At 58.3% G+C, this 20,647-nt stretch overlaps 2 protein-coding genes across 4 annotated transcripts; one reads left to right on the top strand and one right to left on the bottom strand.

The window, feature by feature from the left end:
- Positions 1-375: 375 nt before the first annotated feature.
- ZNF526 (zinc finger protein 526) lies at positions 376-5,378 on the top strand. 3 transcript variants are annotated; one of them, XM_027618917.2, is made up of 3 exons: positions 376-517; positions 2,518-2,617; positions 2,719-5,378. In XM_027618917.2, exon 3 carries the CDS (start codon positions 2,739-2,741, stop codon positions 4,758-4,760), a length of 2,022 nt encoding a protein of 673 aa, XP_027474718.1. In that variant the 5' UTR covers positions 376-517; positions 2,518-2,617; positions 2,719-2,738; the 3' UTR covers positions 4,761-5,378. The 3 variants fall into 3 exon arrangements, with proteins under 3 accessions (XP_027474718.1, XP_027474717.1, XP_027474719.1); XM_027618916.2 differs by lacking the exon at positions 376-517 and adding an exon at positions 542-626; XM_027618918.2 differs by lacking the exons at positions 376-517; positions 2,518-2,617 and adding an exon at positions 543-626.
- A 2,273-nt stretch (positions 5,379-7,651) lies between these two features.
- GSK3A (glycogen synthase kinase 3 alpha) lies at positions 7,652-17,190 on the bottom strand. Its single transcript, XM_027619982.2, has 11 exons — positions 16,791-17,190; positions 14,721-14,908; positions 13,245-13,328; positions 12,977-13,087; positions 11,275-11,405; positions 11,067-11,173; positions 10,016-10,113; positions 9,846-9,941; positions 9,309-9,495; positions 8,893-8,985; positions 7,652-8,342 (listed from the first exon to the last, which is right to left on the bottom strand). The coding sequence occupies exons 1-11, from the start codon at positions 17,071-17,073 to the stop codon at positions 8,269-8,271; spliced, it is 1,452 nt and encodes a 483-aa protein (XP_027475783.1). The 5' UTR covers positions 17,074-17,190; the 3' UTR covers positions 7,652-8,268.
- Positions 17,191-20,647: the final 3,457 nt, after the last annotated feature.

The following is a 20,647-nucleotide window of genomic DNA, read 5'->3' as shown; positions in this document are numbered from 1 at the left end:
AAGAGTGGGAGGGAAGGGAAAGCAATTTTACAAACTGGGAAGGACTACGTCCATGTTAGATGGTTTATAGTGAGCATCCACAGTGTATCAGTGCCGAGCGCTTTTACGTGTCTGATTTCATTCAATCCCCTCAACAGCCTTCGAGATGGATGTGATTCAAGCCCATTTTACACAGGAGTAAAAGGCCCTGAGAGAAGTACCCCAAGTATGTCTGGCTCCAAAGCTATTCTCTCAGAGATGCTCAGCCTTTTCAGCTACAAAATAACACCTCCGTCAAGGTCTCCCGCCACCCAGTTCACTCCTCGCCTTCCAAAGATGCCCACTTCTCACCACTTAACTCACGTTTGGCAGGGCAGCCCAGAAGAACTGCGCAGGCGCTTGCCTGAGCCGCACCCCCAAGCTCCGCCCACAGGGAACAGTTGTGTGCGTGGAGAAACTCGCCGAGCCCCGCCTGAGCGTCAACACGCAGGCGCAAGGGCGCGTGCCCTTCGCTGACGGCTCTGATTGGCTGCCACGGGTAAGGGCAACGCCCAATGGGAGGCGTGGATAGTGAGGGGTCCCGCACGCCTGGAGCAGAGAGGGTCTGTGTCAAGAGCGGCGGGGGCTGCAGGAGGCGAGAGAGACGGGTGAGGGCGCCGCGGGGCGGGCGGGGGAAGAGAGCGCTGGGCGTAGGGAGAGGGCGGAGGGAGAACGAAGGGGACACCGGGGGACGAAGAGCCCTGGGGCCTGCGCTAGGGCGGGAGCGGCGTGGAGTGGGAGGAGAGCGCTCCTTCCTCTGTGCCCTAGAGCATTGATTGCACTCGTGCGGCGTGCAGGACTCTACCCTGGAGCCCGCCGCCCCCACCCCTTGCAGGGTGCTCTAATGCAGCGGAGTTGCTAAGTCTGGTCGGTGAAAAGGGACGTGTAGCGGAAAAGTTGAACTTCCAGGCCCCTGGTGGGTTCTTTCCTGGAAGGATTTATTGGTCTACCGTGTAAAAAGCCCCTATCTCCTCCCCACCAATGGTACACAATCCCACAATTGGGAAAGGAGGAATGTAGACAAAAAGTCCAAATTTTAGATTGCCCGGGTCACCTTCCAGAGGGACATATACTGGGTGCCTACTTTGTGTGTAAGCCTTACACCAGGCCTTGGGCCTCGCCCGATGGGAGTTCTGTTTGGAGTGCGGCTGTAAACAAGGAAAAACTGAACTCTGGGGATCTGGGCTGACTCCTTCTAGGAAGATCCTTTATTGGGTGGCTGTTGTGTGCAGGGCCATGGCAATTCAAATATTAGTGAGGGAGTAGGAATAGGTAGTTAGGAAAAGGTAAGTCCTGGGCTTTTAGTAAATCATTTATTCAGGGAGCATGTATCGGGCATCATGAAAACAAGGTCATGTGCTGGGCTGTGTTATTGTGGGAGTTCACTGTCCATGGGGAAAGTTGGTCTGGTGGGAGAAGTGGAATGGGCACAGGGAGAGTTAGACTCTCATGGCCTCACTTCCTGGAGGGAGCATTTTTCATTCACAGCATATCTACTGAGTACCTGTTGTGGGCTAATCATTGTTCTTGGTGCTAGAAATATATCAGTGATGAAAAAACTAACTTCCCTGCTCTCTGGGAGCTTAGTATGAGCAACTTTGCCTGCCTGGATGTAAGCTGAGCTCCACCTGCCCTCTGGCACTAACAGATGAGTTAAAAAAGAGATGGAGACAGTGGAAGTTGGATTCAGAGACTAGGTTGTAAGGGGTGCAGTTGTTTGCTCAAGTGGCTCAGAGGCCTGGGTTGTGTTGAGCCCACACATGTAGAAAGGGAGATGGGGGCATGTAGAGGGAAGTTCAGAAGTTTTAAGATCCCCGTCCCAGGTCCGTGGTTTTGTTGGTGACATCAGCACCTACTGTGAATCAGACCTGCCATGCCTGCATGCTCAGTCTGAAGAGGAGCACAGACTGCATCCCAGGCTCGTGATATTGGCTTTGCCAGAGGTGGCACAGATTACCATAGGAACCCCAAGGAGGCAGGAGTGGACATCCCCCTGGGGATGTAGAGATGTTGTCAGAAAAGGCTTCACAAAGGAAATGCTGGGTACGGTTTTGCTAGACCAGAAAAGGAGAGAACTTTCTCGGCAGAAGGAATAGCAACAGGAAAGACTTTGGGCTCGGGAACAACATTTCTGGAGAACCACAAGTCATGGTTCTGTCTGACCTTTCTCGGGCACCGGGGCCTTCGTGGTCAGCACTACTTTTACTCCCTTTCACGGGTGACAAAACAATGTCAGAGAGAGGAAGTTAATAACGTGCTGGTGCTCAGATTCAAGCCAAGGGCAGTCTGGTCCAGAAGCCTGTGCTCTTGAACCCTTTGCTGCTCTGTATGTGTCCATATAGTAGGAGGAAAGGTGGTGCCCAGTGAGGAAACCATCCAGGCAAATGTCAAGAGGCGTAAAGAGACACGTGTTCTTAGAAAGGGTGCGGGTGGACCTCTGGGTAAGGAGGGATGGTAGCATCGGGGGCCAGACGGAAGGGGGATGTCGCTGTCTTACAGATGTCTGGCACCATGGGGCATGCATCCGCTTCGGAGTCACATGTTCATTGAAAACTGAGGCACCAGCACTTGATCCAGGCTTGCTGATTGATAGAGGCTGGTGAGTGAGGGGACAAGCGGGGAAGCTCCTGAGCCGCCCCCCACCCCGCCACCACGCCCCTGGGTTCCTGATGTCTCACCAGCTCCCCCTTCTTTCTCCAGGCACCGCCCCCCCCCCCACCATGGCAGAGGTGGCGGCTGAGGTGGCTGAGCTGCCCGCACAGATGTCGCCAGGGGCGGTGGAGATGTCAACACCGATGTTCGGGGAGATGTCAACAGAGGTGACCGAGATGACACCTGGGGAGGCGCTGGCCTCATCCCTTTTCTTCCAGCATCACCAGTTCATGTGCTCTGAGTGTGGCAGCCTCTACAACACGCTGGAGGAAGTCCTCTCGCACCAGGAACAGCATGTGCCCACTGTCACCGAGGATGAGGCACTGGCCGCCCAGGATCCTGGCCTGGAGCCAGAGCTCATGGCAGGGCCTGAGGAAGGGCCTTTCCAGTGTGGGGAGTGCAACCAGCTCATCCTGTCCCCCGGCGAGCTCCTGGCCCACCAGGACGCCCACCTCCGGGAGTCTGCAAGCCAGATCCAGTACCAGTGCGGGGACTGCCAGGAGCTCTTCCCCTCGCCTGAGCTGTGGGTGGCTCATCGCAAGGCCCGGCACCTTTCTGCTGCAGCCACCGAGCCGCCAGGGCCGCCCCCGCTGCCCCCGCCGGCACCGCCCCCTCCACCCCCCGCTCCACCTGAAGTTAAGATGGAGCCCTACGAGTGTCCCGAGTGCTCTACCCTCTGTGCCACTCCCGAGGAGTTCTTGGAGCATCAGGGCACCCACTTTGACTCCCTGGAGAAAGAAGAGCGCAATGGGCTAGAGGAGGAGGAGGAAGAGGAGGAGGAGGAAGACACAGAGGAAGACACAGAGGAGGAAGAGGAGGTGACGGCAGAGGTCGGTGAGGATGCTGCGGGAGGCGACAGGTCCACAGCCGCCCGGGCCCAGGGCTGTGTGGATTGTCCCCAACCCTGGACGGCCGCGGAGGCGCGCCGGCGACACCGGCGGGCCTCCCGCGGCCCGGCATCGGCAGCCCACCCCTTCCACTGCAGCCAGTGCCAGCGCAGCTTCAGCTCGGCCAACCGGCTGCTGGCGCACGGGCGGGCCCACGTCGGGGGTACACACGAGTGTACCACCTGCTCCAAGGTCTTCAAGAAAGCCGCTTCCCTGGAGCAGCACCTGCGGCTGCACCGCGGCGAGGCGCGCTACCTCTGCGTGGACTGCGGCCGCGGCTTCGGCACGGAGCTCACGTTGGTGGCCCACCGGCGGGCTCACACTGCCAACCCGCTGCATCGCTGCCGCTGCGGCAAGACATTCAGCAACATGACCAAGTTTCTCTACCACCGGCGCACACACGCCGGCAAGAGCGGGGCGCCCCCCTCGGCGGCGGCCTCCCCAGTGCCTGCCGAGCCCGCACCCCCACCGCCGCCGCCGCCGCCCGCCCCGCCTGCCCAGCTGCCCTGCCCACAGTGCTCCAAGTCCTTCGCCTCGGCCTCCCGGCTCTCGCGGCACCGGCGCGCCGTCCACGGGCCCCCCGAGCGGCGGCACCGCTGCGGCGTCTGCGGCAAGGGCTTCAAGAAGCTGGTCCACGTGCGCAACCACCTGAGGACGCACACGGGCGAGAGGCCCTTCCAGTGCCACTCGTGTGGCAAGACCTTCGCTTCCCTGGCCAACCTCAGCCGCCACCAGCTGACCCACACGGGCGTGCGGCCCTACCAGTGCCTGGACTGTGGCAAGCGCTTCACGCAGAGCTCCAACCTGCAGCAGCACCGGAGGCTGCACCTGCGGCCTGTGGCCTTCGCCCGCGCGCCCCGCCTGCCCATCACCGGCCTGTACAACAAGAGCCCCTACTACTGCGGGACCTGCGGCCGCTGGTTCCACGCCCTGGCCGGCCTGCGGCTGCACCAGCGCGTCCACGCCCGCGCCCGCCCCGGGCCCCCGCCCCCGCCACCGCCACCACGATCCCCACCCCCTGCCCCGCCGCCGCCGCCCCCCGAACCTCAGCAGACTATCATGTGCACCGAGCTCGGGGAAACAATCGCCATCATCGAGACGTCCCAGCCGCTGGCACTTGAGGACACGCTGCAGCTGTGCCAGGCGGCACTGGGGGCCAGTGAGGCAGGCGGGCTCCTGCAGTTGGACACGGCCTTCGTGTGACACAGCTGAGGAGCAGCAGTAAAGGAGTTGGGTTGCGACAGCCGTTGTGGGCCCCTCTGGGGAGCAAGGGGAGCCCCACCCCCACCCCCGCAAGCCGCTCTGGCACCCACTGGGTGCCAGGATCCACCCTGGCCTCTTACCCACGGACTCCTCACAAGAGCCCTGTCCAGGTGTCTCTCGCCACTTTTCTCTGCCTATGGGGAAACTAAAGCTCTGAGGCCTGATGTGATCCGTCCCAGGTCACCCCACTGCGTTGCAGAACAGGGCTTGCCAAGACTCTTGGCTCTGCATCCATCACCCTGGTGCCCAGCAACCCCGACCACGTGCCAGATCGGTGCTGGGCACTGTCGTATACCTCTTCAGGCTCTTGCTCGTCCCCAAGCCCTCCTCTCCCCTGGACCCCAGGGCACCCAGGACTTGGCTCTGCCTGGTAGAGAAAGGTACTTGAGTTCTCTGGGCTTCCTTAAGCTCCCTTCTGACAACGTCGAAGGAACTCTATAGGTACCCAGGTACTCCGCTGCGCGCTGAGTGATGCCAGAGCCCCAGGAATGACTCAGAGCCAGGCGCTGCCCCAGGAGGCACACGGTGGGGTAGGAGGAACACCCAAGTACAGATGGCCTTGCTCTCTTTGAGTGTGTCTTGTTGATTCATTCAGCCTGGGAGTCCTCAGGCCTTCCTCACACATGCTGGGCGATGCTGGGGGCTGGAGAGGAGTCAGGCCTCTGCCCTGCCCCTGGGGAGCAGGCAGATCTCAGCCCCGGGATCCTCAGGGCTGTGATGGGGATGTGTAGGGACAGTGGGACCCCAGAGCAGGGAACAACCCCTCCTCTCCCCTGCCCCCGCCCCAAAGGAAGTAGTCCTTGAGGAAAAACTAGGAATCTGCTAGCGACAGAGGAGGAGAACATAGGCAGAGACAGCACTGCAGAGGAGGGTGAGTTCTTGGTCGGCTTGGAGACCGTCCAGTTAGTCACAGCTACAGTAACCGCGAACGCGGCTGCCTAGCCGTGGCAGGCACGCGGTTAGCACTGTACGTGGATTGTGACCCAGCAGGCCTGTGAAGTGATCTCAGTGTCAGCCCTGTTGTACGGATGAGAAACCAGGGACAGAGACTCACCCAAGGTCTCACATTAGGCAGCGGTGTCACGGAGATTTGAATCCCGGGGGTCCGCTGAGCCCATGTCTCTAAGCAGTAGTTGAGCGAGTGTGACCTGAGACTGGGGGGAGGGGGGCAGCGTCCAGAGGAGGATTTGCTATGGCTGGAAGAAAAGTGAGCTGGTGTCACAGAGCAGTTGGGGTTTGTTGGGGCCCCCGAAAGATCAAAGGTCTTAGGAACAGGAAGGGATCCCCAGCCTTTTCAAAGGTTACCTAAGGTGGCAGTCCTACCTTCTCCAAACAGAAGCAGATGATTTATGGCAGGTCCCTGGGGCAAGCTCCCGCCAAGCCTCTACAGACCAAGGTGTTCAGGCAGGGGAGGCTATGGCTGAGAGTTGTCTGGGAGGGAGGCAGGCGCAGACCTGGGAAGGCAGGGAGAGCCTGCCCCAGAGGTTGGGGCAGCGGGGGATAGGGGGAAGAGAGGGTCGGAAGTGGGGCTTCGGGCTTCCTGGCATGAAGGTGGGGCCAGGGGGAGGCCGGAGATGGTCTAGGAGGGGAAGCATGGGACCAGACTAGGGCAGAAGCCACGGGAGTGGGAGGGAGGGTGAGCGACCACCTCAGCGACCTCGTGGCTGAACAGTTGTGAGCAGCAAGGGAGGCAGGGGGACCAGCCCTGCTCCCGTCTCTGGTCTCCTTGCTCTACGTATTCATCTTACAAGGTGGGATCCAGAGGGTATTAAGCGGGGAAGGCGAGGGATTGTCCTGGGCAGTATACAGATACCCCTGGGGCTGGCCTAAGCAGACTGGAGAGTCCAGATGCCACAGGAACAGGCCCTGAACTCTTGGGACATGTTCAGAATTCCCCCTTTTGGGGCCCCTGGCTGGCTCGGTCAGTAGAGCATGGAACTCTTGATCTCGGGGGTCGTGAGTTCAAGCCAAGTGCGCCGCCCTCCCCGCCCCCCGCGCAATGGACGTAGAGCTTACTTGAAACGACAAACTCATTCCCTTTTTCTTCACAATTGAAGTCCAGTGGAGGGCATATCATTTGCTCCTCCCCAGGCCTCCTTCCACTTCTGGGGCCTCCTGCCCTCACATACCATTGGCACCACATGTAGGAGATGCCATTTCCCTCTGCCCGTGGCCCCACCATCTGGCCCCAGCATGTTTTTGAAGCAAGGGAAGAAGCCAAGTTCTCTGCACCAACCTTCCCAGGCTTGTCACTTCTCAGCATCCCTAGATAGGGGCCAGGTACGTGCCCTGTTTGAAACAGAAATGAAAGCTTGGACATCTGTTAGGGTTTAGGGACCGCTTCTCTGCCCACGTCCGTGCCCACCAAGAGTCTACATCCAGGCTGTTTTGGCCTGAGTGACTACGTGTCATCCGGTGTCCCGTGAAGCAGCAGGTAGCTCGGGCTGTGGGACACAGAGCCCTCTGTTCAAGTCTTGACTCCGCCACTTTCTGTCTGTGGCCTTGATCCCTGATCCCCAGTTCTCAACTGTCACCTGGGGAGGACAGTGCCTGCCTCCCTCCTGAGGCAGAAGAGGACAATGGCGGGGTCCATGAGGCCGGCTCCCCTGAGGCCTCTGCAGCGGATAAGCCAGACTCTGTTCATCACACGTGTGAAGGAGAGCGGAGGCCCGGGGAGGCTGGGCACGTGAGCCAGGGCCAGGACCCAGGCCTCTGGCAGCCCAGCCTGGCTTCACTCTCAGCGGTGCCCCTGCCTGAGAGGTCCTGTCCCAGCACAGCCCCTCAGGGCAACCTCCCTCACCTCCACTGAAACAAGGCAGCCAAACAGGAAGCAGGTTTTCATGCCAATAATTTATTGAACGGAGGTCTGTACACAGGCAAACCTTACTGTGGAAACTAAGACATCGGGAGCTCCCCCACCCCCACCCCCTCAGCCCTCCAGGGTGGGGAGAGGAGGGAGGAGACCTTAGGGGCAGAGGACAGGAGGGGGGACACAGTTGTAGAAGGGGGACGGGCCAGGTTGGACGGTGTGAATCGACGTTTTCTTTAAGAAAAAAATTATAACAATCTATTTACACCCGGGGGGGGGGGGCAGGGAAGGGAAGAGTAGACGGGCTGGTCTGGTTCTATTTACAAGGGACACAGGAAGGGAGAGGGGTTGGAGGAGTGTAGGCCCGGGAGGAGGGGAGGGGGCCGAGGGGGTAGGAGGTCCTCATGCCTCCAACCCCCTGTCCTTCCTTCTCTTCCCTCCCCACAACCAGTTAAAATCCTCTTAAAAAGCCCACCACAGGGTGAGGCTGGTGAGGGAGGGACTGGAGGTAGGGACAGGGACTCATTTACCTCTGCCCTCTAGTCTAGGGGCCCAGCCAGGTCAGGAGCTTGATGGGCTATGGTCCCCCTTCCCAGCCCCACTGGGGGCTCCCAGATGGAAGAGTAGTTGGCGGAGCCCTCAGGAAGAGTTAGTGAGGGGAGCTGTGGCGTCGGGTGACTGCCAGTCCGAGCCGGTCTGAGCCTCACTTAAAGCTGAGGGGGAGGAAAAAGCAGACAGTTACCCTTTGCCTCTCAGACCTCCCCCAAGAGCAGGAACCCGGTGGGGGATGCTACATCAGAAACGGACAGCTGCCACTCTAGGTCCGGCGCTGCGTACTCGAACACCAAAGGGCCAGGCCGGTCACTGGGTGACTCACCCGACAGCCGGGCCCCACAGAAAAGGGGGCGGCTAGAACTTGGCCCCAACTCACAGCACTGCCCTGAGGAAAGGCAGGCCCAATGCTGCCCAGTCAGATTTTCTTCCCCAAGAGACACAGGAAAGCTGGATTTGTAACACGCAATGGCCTCCATTTTTAAATACGGGCAACAAATTTAACGTCTTGTTTGTTTGTGCATGCCAAACATAGGTCTTTGGTTTTCCAGTTGGCACTTAAACACAAATATAGACAATCAGACCCGATAAAGGTGGCTGTTCACACGTACGCTATCAGATGTCAACAACTTCCACACCCGTGCGGGGAACTCGGGGGCTGTAGGCACAGGCTGGCCTCCCAGGCTGAGAAGCAGAGGGCCCTCAACTTACCTTGTGAGGATGGAGTGAGGGAGGCAGTGCCCGCTGGGGACCTCAAGTGAGGAGGGATGAGAATGGCGTTGAGAGATGGTTGGATGGAGAGTTCTAGAGACAGGATTGGACATGCCCAGTCAGCAGGCGGGGTGTTGGGAGACGGGGTCGGGGTTAGAAAGGGGCACCAGGTAGCGACCCAGCTCTTGGCAAGGCCAGCTGACACGTGTAGCTCCTGAATGCTTTAAATGACAAACCAGAAGGGGCCCAGCACAGGTGACCGCAAAGCACAGGTGAAGCAGCTTCGGGGCTCCTGTATTGGGGGCATCTCCCGAGCGCCCCTCCCTCAGCATCCCGCTCCTATCTCTAACACCAAGCCCTCCTCCACAATCTTTGCCTGCCCTTCCGGCTCCCTGCCTCCCAAGCTGTGCCCTCACCTCCAGGACTGAAATTGAAGAGCGGGGGAAGCGGGCGGTTGTTGGGGAGCTGGGTTCCGTGACATCGCAGTTCATCAAAGAAGCTGTGGGCGCAGGCTTCCAGAGGGGAGAGCCTTGAGGACGGTGTGTACTCCAGCAGGCTCGAGCAGAGTGCGATGGCCTCCGGCGGCGTTCGAGATTTGAACACCTTAGGGGGTGGTCAGGAGGGTGAGCCGCCCAGGTACTATGGACTCCCGCACCCCCACTTCCCATACGAGGCACAACCACTGAGGGGAAACCACGTTCTTTGGGGTGAGCAGCTCGCGCGGGTCCCATCGTGGTACAGGCCCCGCAGGGAGCCTGTTTCCCCAGCAGAGAAATGGCACTCAAACTTACCATGGACCCTCAACTTCCAGAGGATGGGAGATGCCATAAACTTTGAAATCTGATGAGTTACGGCCCCATTCCCAAGCCCTGACTCTATAGCCAGGTCCCCAGACCAGCTGGCCTCCAAAGGGGACCTCGGCCATGCTGCCTGAGCCCCTAGCCCCGTCCCACCTTTGTCCAGGGGTGAGCTTTAATCTGGGGAAACTTGAACTCCGTGTAGTTGGGGTTCATCTCTCGGATCTGTTCCCGGGTTGGTGTTCCCAGCACCTGGAGAAGGGACAGGTCTGAGCCAAAGCCCCTATCCCTCAGCCCCATCCCTGCCCACCCCGCCGTGCCCTCACCTTGATGATCTCCACCAGCTGGTCTACCCCACTGTCCCCGGGGAAGATGGGCTGGCCCAGGAGAAGCTCGGCCAGTACGCAGCCAGCTGACCACACATCTGAAGGGGAATGCGGGGAGGGTCAGGGCTGCCCCACCCACCCCCTCACAAACGCTTCCCTACCCCCGCAATCATCCTGAGGGTGCCAGGAGGGAGCCCCATTTTCACTCGGCCCCAAGAAGCAGCACCCTGCTCAAGGTCCTGCAGGGTTTAGGGACACGGGAGCCCGCTGTTGAACCTCCAGGTCTGCCTGACAGCGCCGCACTCTGCAATCCAAGTGTTTGCCACCTTCGTTGCCTCTCTCCCCTCAGCGACCCCAGGAAGCCCCTGCTCTACCCCTAGCCTCCAGACAGCCCAACGTACCTAGCACAGGCCTCTGTGTTCTTTGGGCCTCGAGAAGTTCCAGCCTGAAGTCCTGGGCCCAGGCTCTATCCTGCCCACGCGAACGGCTACAGGCTGGTACTCTCACCCCGACCCTGGCTTGTACCTCGACCCCCCGAGGCACAAGTTCACCCCTAAGGACCACACAGTTCACACTGCCGATGAGTGTTCTCTCCCAACCCCTTCACGCCCTCTCCTCAAGCCTGGAAGGTAGCACCGTCATCCCCACCAACAAGGAACGCCCCCCCCCCCCCCCCCCCAAGCAAGCCTCCGCTCCAAGGTCACCGGCAGCCCCTCCCCCCCGGGGCTCAGCCCATCCCCCCAGGCCGAGAGGAGAGGGCAGACTGGGAGATTCCAGAGCCCAAGTGGACTCTGGAGTCAGGTCAGCTTTCAAAGCCCAGCCCTGCCCAGCCCCAGCGGTGCGAATGCAGGCAGGCGGCCTCAACCGCTCTCCGCCTCAGCCTGCTCGTCTGTGAAGCGAGCAGACGCCAGCATCGCCCTCCAAAGTTTGGGAGGACTGGGTAAAAGAACACAGGTTAAGCTTGTATCACCGAGCGCGGCCCACAGCCCACAGAAAACGCAAAAGCTGCCGCGCCGGCCGCTCCCCACCCCCGCCCTCCTGTAAGTCTGACCAATGGATGAGGTGTAATCAGTGGCTCCAAAGATCAGCTCCGGGGCCCGGTAGTAGCGAGAACAGATGTACGAGACGTTGGGCTCCCCGCGGACCAACTGCTTTGCACTGTGGGAAGAGAGGGGCAGGAGTAAACAGAAGGCAAGCGTTGGGGTTCCCCTCCCCCCGCCGCCCCTTCGGCCAACCAGCGCACTCCAGGTCAGGCCCACCTGCCAAAATCGCAGAGCTTGAGGACAGCAGTGTCGGGGTCCACCAGCAGGTTCTGGGGCTTGATGTCGCGGTGACACACACCCTGGGAGTGGATGTAGGCCAAGCTCCGGAAGAGCTGGTACATGTACACCTGGGAGGGGCAGCGGACGGCACAGATGCAGCCCGGCTCCGCCTGCCTGGCCTCCAGGGCCCTCCCGCACTCCTCTCCCCGGCTCAAAACCTCTCCTGCTGCCCCTGGGCCCTCAAGCTTTAGTATGTGCCAGAATCACTGCAAGAGCTTGTTGAAACAGGGACCCCTGGGTCCCCCTCCCAGAGTTTCCCCCTCCCGTAAGTTCAGGATGGGGCATCTGCAACATCCGGGCCGCTGCCACTCCCCACTTCGAGAATGCTACCTCGGCCACACACCTCAGCAGAAGCCTGACGTCAGGAAGGCCTTGTGGGAGCCAGTCACTCAGCTCCAAAACCACCGGCTATAGGAAGGGCTCAGCCTCCTTCATCTGCCAGTCAAAACCACCCACGGACTAGCCTCTCTCCGGCTGGATTTTCCTGCCACTCTCCCTCCCACTGATTACAACATAAGTGCCAAGAGAGCAGGGATCTTGGTGTGTTCCATCTCCGCCGCCGCGTCCCCCAGGGCCTAGACCAGTGCCCAGCACGTAGTAACTGCTCAGGCCAGCTTCCCGGGCCCCCCTCCTCCTCTGTTTCTGCTGCCCTTGGCTAGAGATGCCGCTTCCTCACCCTGCACCTGATGAGCTCCGGGAAGCCTTCCTTGATCCTTCTTATCCCCCAAAGCAGGCAGGCCTGGGGGCCTGTTTCCAGAATTCCCTGTGCTCCTTCTAATATGGCAGTTGCTAGTCGTTTTATAGTTCTTTGTGACAACAGCTGTCCGCTTGGCTAAACAGAGCTCTCCCGGAACAAAGTCTGGGTCTCAGTCATCTGGGCTTCTGGAATCGCTCGGTGCTGGGTTCAGCACACAGGCAGCCATGGTAGGGATTCACCAAACCAGGGGACTCCCCTCCCGGGAAGCAGGGTCCCCCAACACCAGCCACCGGTAGAGCTCTGCGGCCCACCTGGGCCCAGGGTTCTTAAGGCCGGCAGGAGGAACGACCTTCATCAAACCTGAACCCACCCACCTCCTCCCGATGCTGAAGGTAGCTGCAGCCTCTACGCTCCACATCAGCCCTCGGCTCACTGATCCATTCACCCATTCATTCAAACACCGGCTAGGATAGTAACACCGGGGCCACAGCACCAGGCCCTGCGGAATGAGCCTGCACAGATGATGGAGAGGCATGCTTTCCTCCAGCCCTGCCTCCTCCCCACCCCCTTCTGCCAAGGCTCCGAAGGCCAGGACTCGGACCTCAGTGTCTCTCCCTTGGCATTCTCAGGCCCCAGCCCAATTCCGCGCTAACTCCACCAACACCAGTGGTGCCCCCGGGCTCCCAGCATGGACCCGAGCAGGTCCCTTGCAGTCTCCCCAGACCCCAGTCAGCCTGCCTCCCTGATTCAGTCAGGCCTCAGGGTGGCCTGCCCAGCACTGGGCAAGCTCCATCTAGGGCAGTTACGGAGACAAGGACAGGCAACACAAAGCCTGTAGACGGCAACATAAATCTGGAGAATGAGGGAACCCACAGAAGACAGGAGGATCCAGGGTCCCTGGCTTTGTAGGCCTGGGTCCCAACAGCCTGCCTGCCTGCCCACCTTGACATAGATGATAGGGATGGTCAACTTGGCCTTGGTGAAATGGCGGGCCACCCGGTACACTGTCTCGGGCACGTATTCCAGCACCAGATTTAGATAAAGCTCGTCTTTCTGCAGAGTGCAAAGGAGAGGTGTGAGGCACTGTGAGGAACGGGGCGGGGAAGGGGAGGGAAGGCTTGTGGGGGTAATGGGGGAAGGACTAGCAGTCACAGGGAAAAGGCAGGCAGGAACATGGGTGGAGGACTCCCCCGCACACCCAAGGTCTCACCTTCTCCCCACTGGAGTAGAAGAAGTATCTCAGCCTCACGATATTGCAGTGGTCCAGCTTACGCATAATCTGAAGCTCTCGGTTCTTGGAAGCAAAGGGAAAGCGCCTCAGACAACAGCTGACTCTCCCTGCCGCCCCTTGCCACAGCCCTGCTCCTCCACTCCTGCCAACAGAGCCAGGCACTGACTCCTTGCATCCCAGCTCCAGAGCCCCTCTGGGGCAGCCCCGAATTCCTCACCCCAACCCATGCCCCTCACACACACGCTGGAGGCCTATGGGCTAAACCCAACCTACAGATGGGTTTTTTTTTTTTCAGCCCACCATTCAAAAGTGTCCAATTTATTGCTGACCTTTGAAAATCAAATGTCTTCATATATAAATTCAGTTTTCCAGCTTGTCTTGAATAATCAGATGACATGGCCACACAAGGCCTGAGTGACAAAAGACAAGTACTGGCCACCCAATTCACCCTGGTCCCCACTCCTCTCTATTGCTTCCCCTAGAGGCATCTGGGCCCTTGAACCCTGACTTGATCCTGAGTCCCAGGCTCCAGACTTCCATCTTCCCATAGGGGGTCCGGCCTCAGCCTCTTCTCCGAGACACGGTCCTGGTCTCCTCCCTATTCTCGGCTCCCCTGAGTTCTGGCCTTGGGAACTCCTGCCCTCAGATCCCTCTCACTTCTGGGACTCAACACTAATCAAATTCTGACCCACACTCTGGAGCTCCTCCTGCCCGAGGGTTCTCACTGCCAAGGCCCAGGCCCTGACCTGGTTCCCTCCCAGCTTAGGCTTGGGTCCTTTATATCCAGACTAGCCTAACGCTCCAAAACGCCAGTCCTTGCAACGCCAAGTAGCCCTCAACCTCCACCTTTTCCGTCTCCTCCTTGCTCCCTGGGCTTCCGCTAGGTTACAGGGCACAGCTGTATAAAGGAGGAAAGGGCGCCCCTTCCTCAGGGAGACACAGCCCCACACCAAGGCACAGTGGTTCGGTGAGCATAGGGCGGGCTGGATTTCACCCTGCACTTGCCAAGCACCTGGGTCAGAGCATGACCTTCACAAACACACTCATTACCTCTACCAGCATCCTTCCCTCTCTGTGCAGAAGGGTAACTTAGTGGGTAAGGTGGGAGGCTTCAGGATCAGACAAGCCAGAGTCTAGCCTTGCCCTCAAGTTAATTCTCTAATCCGAATCTCAGTCTTAGCAATACACCAATACCTACCCTCAAAGAACCTTCACGTGAATTAAACATGAACTTGCCTACAAAGCACTTCACACCAACCCAAAGCCCAATAAACATCAGCTCTGGGCTCTCTTGGAACCCGTACCCCCATCTTCCACACAATTCACTCCCTTCTCCTTCCATTCTCTGGCCTATGTTCAGAGCCCTGTGGAAACCCAAGTCCAGCACTCTCACTAGGGCCCCCTCGCCCATCATGCCTGGTCACACTTCCTTGTCCCCATTCGCCCCCAAGCTACCTTGAACCTCTTGTCCTGGAGAACCTTCTTGATGGCCACCAGTTCCCTGGTCTCAGCCAGCCGTGCCTGGTACACGACCCCAAAGGAGCCATTGCCAATCACTTTGATGTCTGTGTAAGCCACCTCCTGGGAGCGTTCCGGGCCTTGGCCTAGAGTGGCTACCACTGTGGTCACCTTCCCGCTGTCACCTGGGGAACAAAGGGGACACACGATCCACTGACCTTCCCCTTCTTGCCACCACCCGATCACAGGGCTGTGGGAGGGAGGGAAATCACTACAGGATGCTCACTGGGGGCCTCCTTGTCCCTTCTTTGTCTTTGAGCAAAGGTAGGTGTTGGATGCCTCCAGGCGCCCTTTCTCCTCTTCCCTTCAGGGAACCCCAAATCCTGCCTCTTCTCATGTGGGAGGACAATGACAAGTAAACCTCTTGCTGCTCAAGTGTTGATAAGCCGTAATTTCTATCTCTAGTAAGCAGTAAATCACTGGTCCCTCTTGGTTTGAGGACATCCTCACACTCCATCCGCTCTTGAGCTTACTGGCTGCTGGGGCCCCCTCCTGACTGGGGAAAGCCTGACCCAGTCTCTTCCACTTACCGGAGCAGCAACCCTGAGATACTTTTGCTTTAGGAGAAGCACTGACCCTTCTGACAACTTGGGGGAGAGTGACCTCTAAGTCCTACTTGGTAGGGCTGGTAACCGCCACTGGGTTTTGGTGGCAGAAAGGACTCCTCCAGGTGTGAGTGCCCAGGGCCATGGCTCTCACTTCTGGGGGACAGTCAGCCCCTCCCCCAAATACTTCAGGGTTAGAAAAGGTGCTGACCTGACCTCATCGGCGCGGCCCAGAGCCCCAGACCCCTTCATGTATCTGGGTGGCCCCCAATGGACAAGTACTAAGTGGTGGGAATGGTGAACCTGACCTCCGTTAACAAGGGGCTATCCAGGCCTCAGGCATTTGAAGGAAAGTTGTAATTCCCAGTTCCATTCTCTAGACAGCAGCAAACCGTTATGGCATTCTTGGGGAGGAGTGACCCCTTTTCTTTGGGGAACCTTTCGTCAGTTCCCCAAAGAAAAGGGGTCACTGATAAATCAAATCTGTTTTGAGGGGATCACTATCACCTTCTTTTGGAAAAGAGACTATCCTCTGTAGCTATTCTTCCAGAGCCAGTGACACCGTATCTCTGGATAACGAAGGGAATTTAACCTCAGATCCGTATTCTATGGGGAACTGTAACCCTTCCTGATTCTGTTCCATTTTTGTGGAAAAAGACCCACCATGACAAGTTTTTTTTTTTTTCTTTGTTTGTTTTTTAATAAATTCTACCCCAAACGCGGGTCTCGAACTCATGACCCCAAGATCAAGAGTTGCATACTCTTGCCGACTGAACCAGCCAGGTGCCCCAAGCCAAAGAAAAGTGACTACGGACTTGATCTGCAGGATGCACTGATTCCCAGTTTGTCCTTATTTCTAAGAAGCAGCAACCATTAATTCCTACCACTGGGGATACAGTTCTGTTATAGATGGGTGATGGTAACAGATCTTGCGTTTTAAAAATCACAGGTTGCCTGGATACCAGGTTTGGGAAGCCGTGACCCTATCTTTTAGGGACAGAGTAAGCCCAAATCCGTTTCTATGTGATATTCATTCCAAATCCCCATCCTCTAAAGGGAAGCAAATTTAGATCCCCCTCCTTTTGGGGAGATGGTGATCTTACTCTTTTTGGGAACAATAACTCTCTAGCCCCATTTGCAAGCGACGATGACTCCTGATCCTGTTGTCTAATGGATGGCAACATCAGATTCCTGTTTTGGAGGCTCAAGGACCCAAGACCTCGGTACTGGAAGAACAGGAACCTGTGACCTCTGTTTTTTGAGGATTACTAATGCTAATCCTAAACTCCAATTGATGGTAACCCCTCAATCCCTTTCTCTGGGAGGGGGACAGCTCAGATCCCATGTTTGGGAAGCACAGTGAGCTGGAGCTCCTATCTGGGCATACGGAAGAACCAGATCGACGTCTGAAGGGCTTCAGGAACCCTGATCTCCAGCCCCCACGGACGCCGCTAATACTCACGGCCCAGCTTCACTCCCGGCGGCGGGAAGCTAGTGCCCGCACCGGGGCCGCCGCTGCCTCCTCCGCCGCTGCCGCTGGGGCCGCCCCCGGAACTCGAGGCCCCCACGCCCCCACCCATGGCTCCGACCGACGCCTTCCCACCGCCGCTGCCGCCGGGGCCGGAGGCCGAGCCCCCGGGGCCGCCGCCGCCACCGCCTCCGCCGCCGCCTGGCTCCGCGAACGAGCTGGTCCGCGCCCGGCCCGAGCCCCCAGGGCCGCCCCCTGAAGGCGCGCCGCCGCTCATGGCGCCGAGCGCAGGCCCAGGCCGCGGGGCTCGGGCTGCCCGGGCTGCCCCCGCCGCCGCCGCCGCTGCCGCCGCCTCCCCCTGGCTCTGGCCTCTTCCAGGCCGCGCCGCTCGGGCTCCGGCTCCGGCCCAGCGCCCGCCGCGGGGCACGCCGGGAGTTGTAGTCCGCCTGCCCTACGCCCCGCCGTCGCCGCCCTCGCTCCGCACAGAGAACCGCGTGGCACGCCGGGAAATGGAGTCTGCAAAGGCCTCAGAGCCGACCACGGGGAATGACGGGTCGCGCTGCACGTCAGGAAATAAATCAGGGGAATGTGTCGACGGCGGACTCTGAAGCACTTTGGAAAGTGGAGTCAGAGTCACACACTCACTCCACTGCAGCAACTGCAAGCCCTAGGTGTGTTTCAGAAATGTAGTTGCAGCCACTCTTTCGGTGAGCTTTGTAGGCCTGATGCCCGCCGGGAAACAGAGTCCAGACGCTCATTTAGTCTATTGGCTATGTATGTCGATCGGCGCCAGGTGCACTGTGGGAAATTGAGTCGGCGCCGGTGTATCCGCAGATATAGGGCCGTGAGGCAAGCCGGGAAGTGGAGTCGTCGCCACGCCCTCACCGCATTGCAGGTGTAACGCGACTTCCAAAGCACGCCGGGAAATGGAGTCCCATGTGCTCCCCCAGCCCCAAGTAGACACTGCAATTACGGAGATAGGCTAGAAAATAGAATAGGTAGGTACGGCGTTCTTCTGTCCTCCTGTGCTAGGCCGCAGTCCCTGCCGGGAAATGTAGTCAACACCAAGGCTTCAGAGTAGTTGCTACAGAGAGCCTTTGTATCTTCTGGGAAATGGAGTCCAAGGCAGGCTCTCCGTTTGAGGGGGAGGGATCTACCGGGAGCCCGGAGCATGCTGGGTAATAGTCCAGACCGGATCCTGACCCTTTATGAGACGAGGCTGCAGAGGCTTGCTGGGAAGTGAAGTCCAATCGGTACTTTTGGGAAAGCGAGAGCCAAAGGTGAGAAAGACATCACTCCCTTGGGGTAGACTGCGGAGTGTTCAACGCCTCCTTCCCCTCCCCAGGCCCCAAGAAAGAGCTGAAGTTGATCAGGGGCTGCAGGAAAATGGGAGTTCAGACATTCCAAATTCCAAGTTTCCACAAATCAGGAAGGAAAAATCCCCCTCAATTTGGGGAACAAAGTTACCGGTGGTCTCTCAGAACGATAGTCCTCAAATACATTTTCGCTTTTTCTACCAACGTGGGTTGCACCAAGAGGCTGAGACGAGCATTAAAACAGGTGAAAACAATTTCTGTTTTGAATCCCGTTTCAGCTTTTTGCGTCCTCCCGCTTCCTAAGTTTACAGGATCCAGGAGGGCCCCAAACGAGGAAGCCGGCTGTAAGGAGTAGCCTCGGGTTTTGTGCATGGACTAGGTCGCCCTATTTATCGATTAATACCCGGAAAGACACTATCCTCAAAGGACGCTGGGAAACGGAGTTCGTGTGAGCGAGCGTGTGGTGTGTGTGTGTGTGTGTGTGTGTGTGTGTGTGTGCGCGCGCGCGCGCGCGTGTGCGAGTGTGTGTGTCCCGGAAATACTTGGAACTAGATTGAAATCATCCTCAGCCCCTCCTACCTCGTAGAATAATGGGAAATGGAGTCTCTAGACTTTCCCTTAATCTGAGTCTATGTTCATACTAACTGTCCTGCCCTTTCCGAAGCCTCAAGAAAGTCTCGTCCACTCGGCCTGACTGCAATTCCCAACGGACCCACAGACCCCTGGGGCCGGACAGTCTCGCCGAAGCCTTCTCGGACTACAGTAACCAAAAGGCAAAGCGCGGACATACTTCCGCTCCCTTTTCAATGAAGGCTGCTGCGTTGTGAACAGTCCAGAGCGGGTGTTTCTGGGAGCTGTAGTTTTTCAGCCAAATGGTGGTTACTGCCCTCTGACGGCAGCTCAGGGATGAAAAGCAAAGATCTTAGTCAATCCCCAAGGCTGGGAAATCCTACACTGGACCAACAAGGCCCAAAAGAGCAGCGGAGCGGGGGCGGGACGGGGGCGGTTACTTAACGGACAGAACTCATGGCACACGCGCAGTGGACGGCTCGTGGGCAACCGCCAAGAGGGGACTGAGGTCCGTGGGAGTCTGAGGGCGACCATCTGAGGGAATCTTACCAGGATGTTTGCAGGGGCGAGAACGTTTGTTGAGGGGTGCTAGGGCAGATAGTAAGTGTCTATGAGGGGCCTGTGGGTGTCTGGAGGTGCTCAGGGGAGTCCGTGGAGAGGTAAGGGGTCTTACTGGGGTCCAGTGGAGAAGTGACTGGGGATTTGGAGCGTTTTTAAAAGGTCTGTGGGATACCAAGAAACTACTGCTGATTGAGGGGATCTCTGAGGGACCCGAAGGGGTGAGCGATGTTTAAGAAGCATCAGGGAGGAGCTTCGGAGGCCTGGGGGGGCTGGGGGAGGGGAGTGCTGGGGGTTATAGGCATGAAGAGAGTCTCTGAAAGGATGAATTAATTGATGAAGTGTTGTGAGCTCTATAAAGGGCTTTCTGTTTGGAATCCGAGATCCTGGGATGTAGAAGGGAGCCAGGGTGTGGTCTTGCAGAAACTGAATAGGCTTAGGTGAGTCATTAAAGATTAGAGGAGCCGCTGGAGTTTTCAAGACGGGGGAGATGCCACCTGTGACATCCCACTGGGTCAAAATTGGGGGCAACAAGTCTGGCTGGGCTGTGGTCTGACCTGGAGAGCAGTTCTGGAGCTGAGCACTTTTTAATCCGCATTAGACCTGGTTAGAGGTGCTCTGAAGGCACTGGAATCGGGCTGAGACTCCTAGTCTGGGTCCTCCCTCCTCCCCCCAGTGATAACATCCCCCTTTCTCCATCACACCACCAACCACCAACTCCGTTGCATCTATGTTGCCAGGAGACATGCCTCATCCCAACTTCCAGAAATAGCCCAGTGGCCCCCACCCCAGGGAGTGACTTACATCACCCAGGAGAGGGAGCAGTTGCCCGCAGCCTGCCAAGGGAGCCTCGGTTTCCTGCCAGTACCCCAGCCCTGGATCCTCTCTTCACTGCCAATCGACATCATCTGGGACCACCCACCCTGGGCTGGCAGGAAATGAGGGTGAAGCCTGAGTAGATAGGAGCTGCCAGTTTCTTCCCCCTCAGACTTGTGCAGGGTGGAGTTTCTCCGTGAAGCCAGTCCAACAGGCCTGAGTCCTCCATTCCCACTCCATTTCTTCACTGTGTGGCCTTAGGGAAACTCCTTCCTCTCTCTGGGCCTCTGGCACCTCACCTGCTCTGAAGGGGTTGGGCTGTCCCTAAGGACCCTTTCGGCTTGAATTCCTCCTGATTCTTTCACCCCTGAAATCAAGCTCTCCAACCTGCGCTGCTAGCTTTAGGAGCTCACCTTTCAGAGCCTATGATCTGGAGACCTTTGTCTAGATCCAACCATACTGGCCTTAGGAGGAACATGGGCTTTAGAAACAGACCTCATTTCGAGTCCTGCCTGCGCATAGGGCCTTGGACAAGTCACTTAACGGAGCCACTTGCCCCCACCTTGCTGGATGTGGGAGATAAGGCGCTGC

Source organism: Zalophus californianus, chromosome 17 (genome assembly GCF_009762305.2).
Source record: "Zalophus californianus isolate mZalCal1 chromosome 17, mZalCal1.pri.v2, whole genome shotgun sequence".
NCBI classification, from domain to species: domain Eukaryota; kingdom Metazoa; phylum Chordata; class Mammalia; order Carnivora; family Otariidae; genus Zalophus; species Zalophus californianus.
This window is presented reverse-complemented; position numbering and strand designations above follow the sequence as displayed.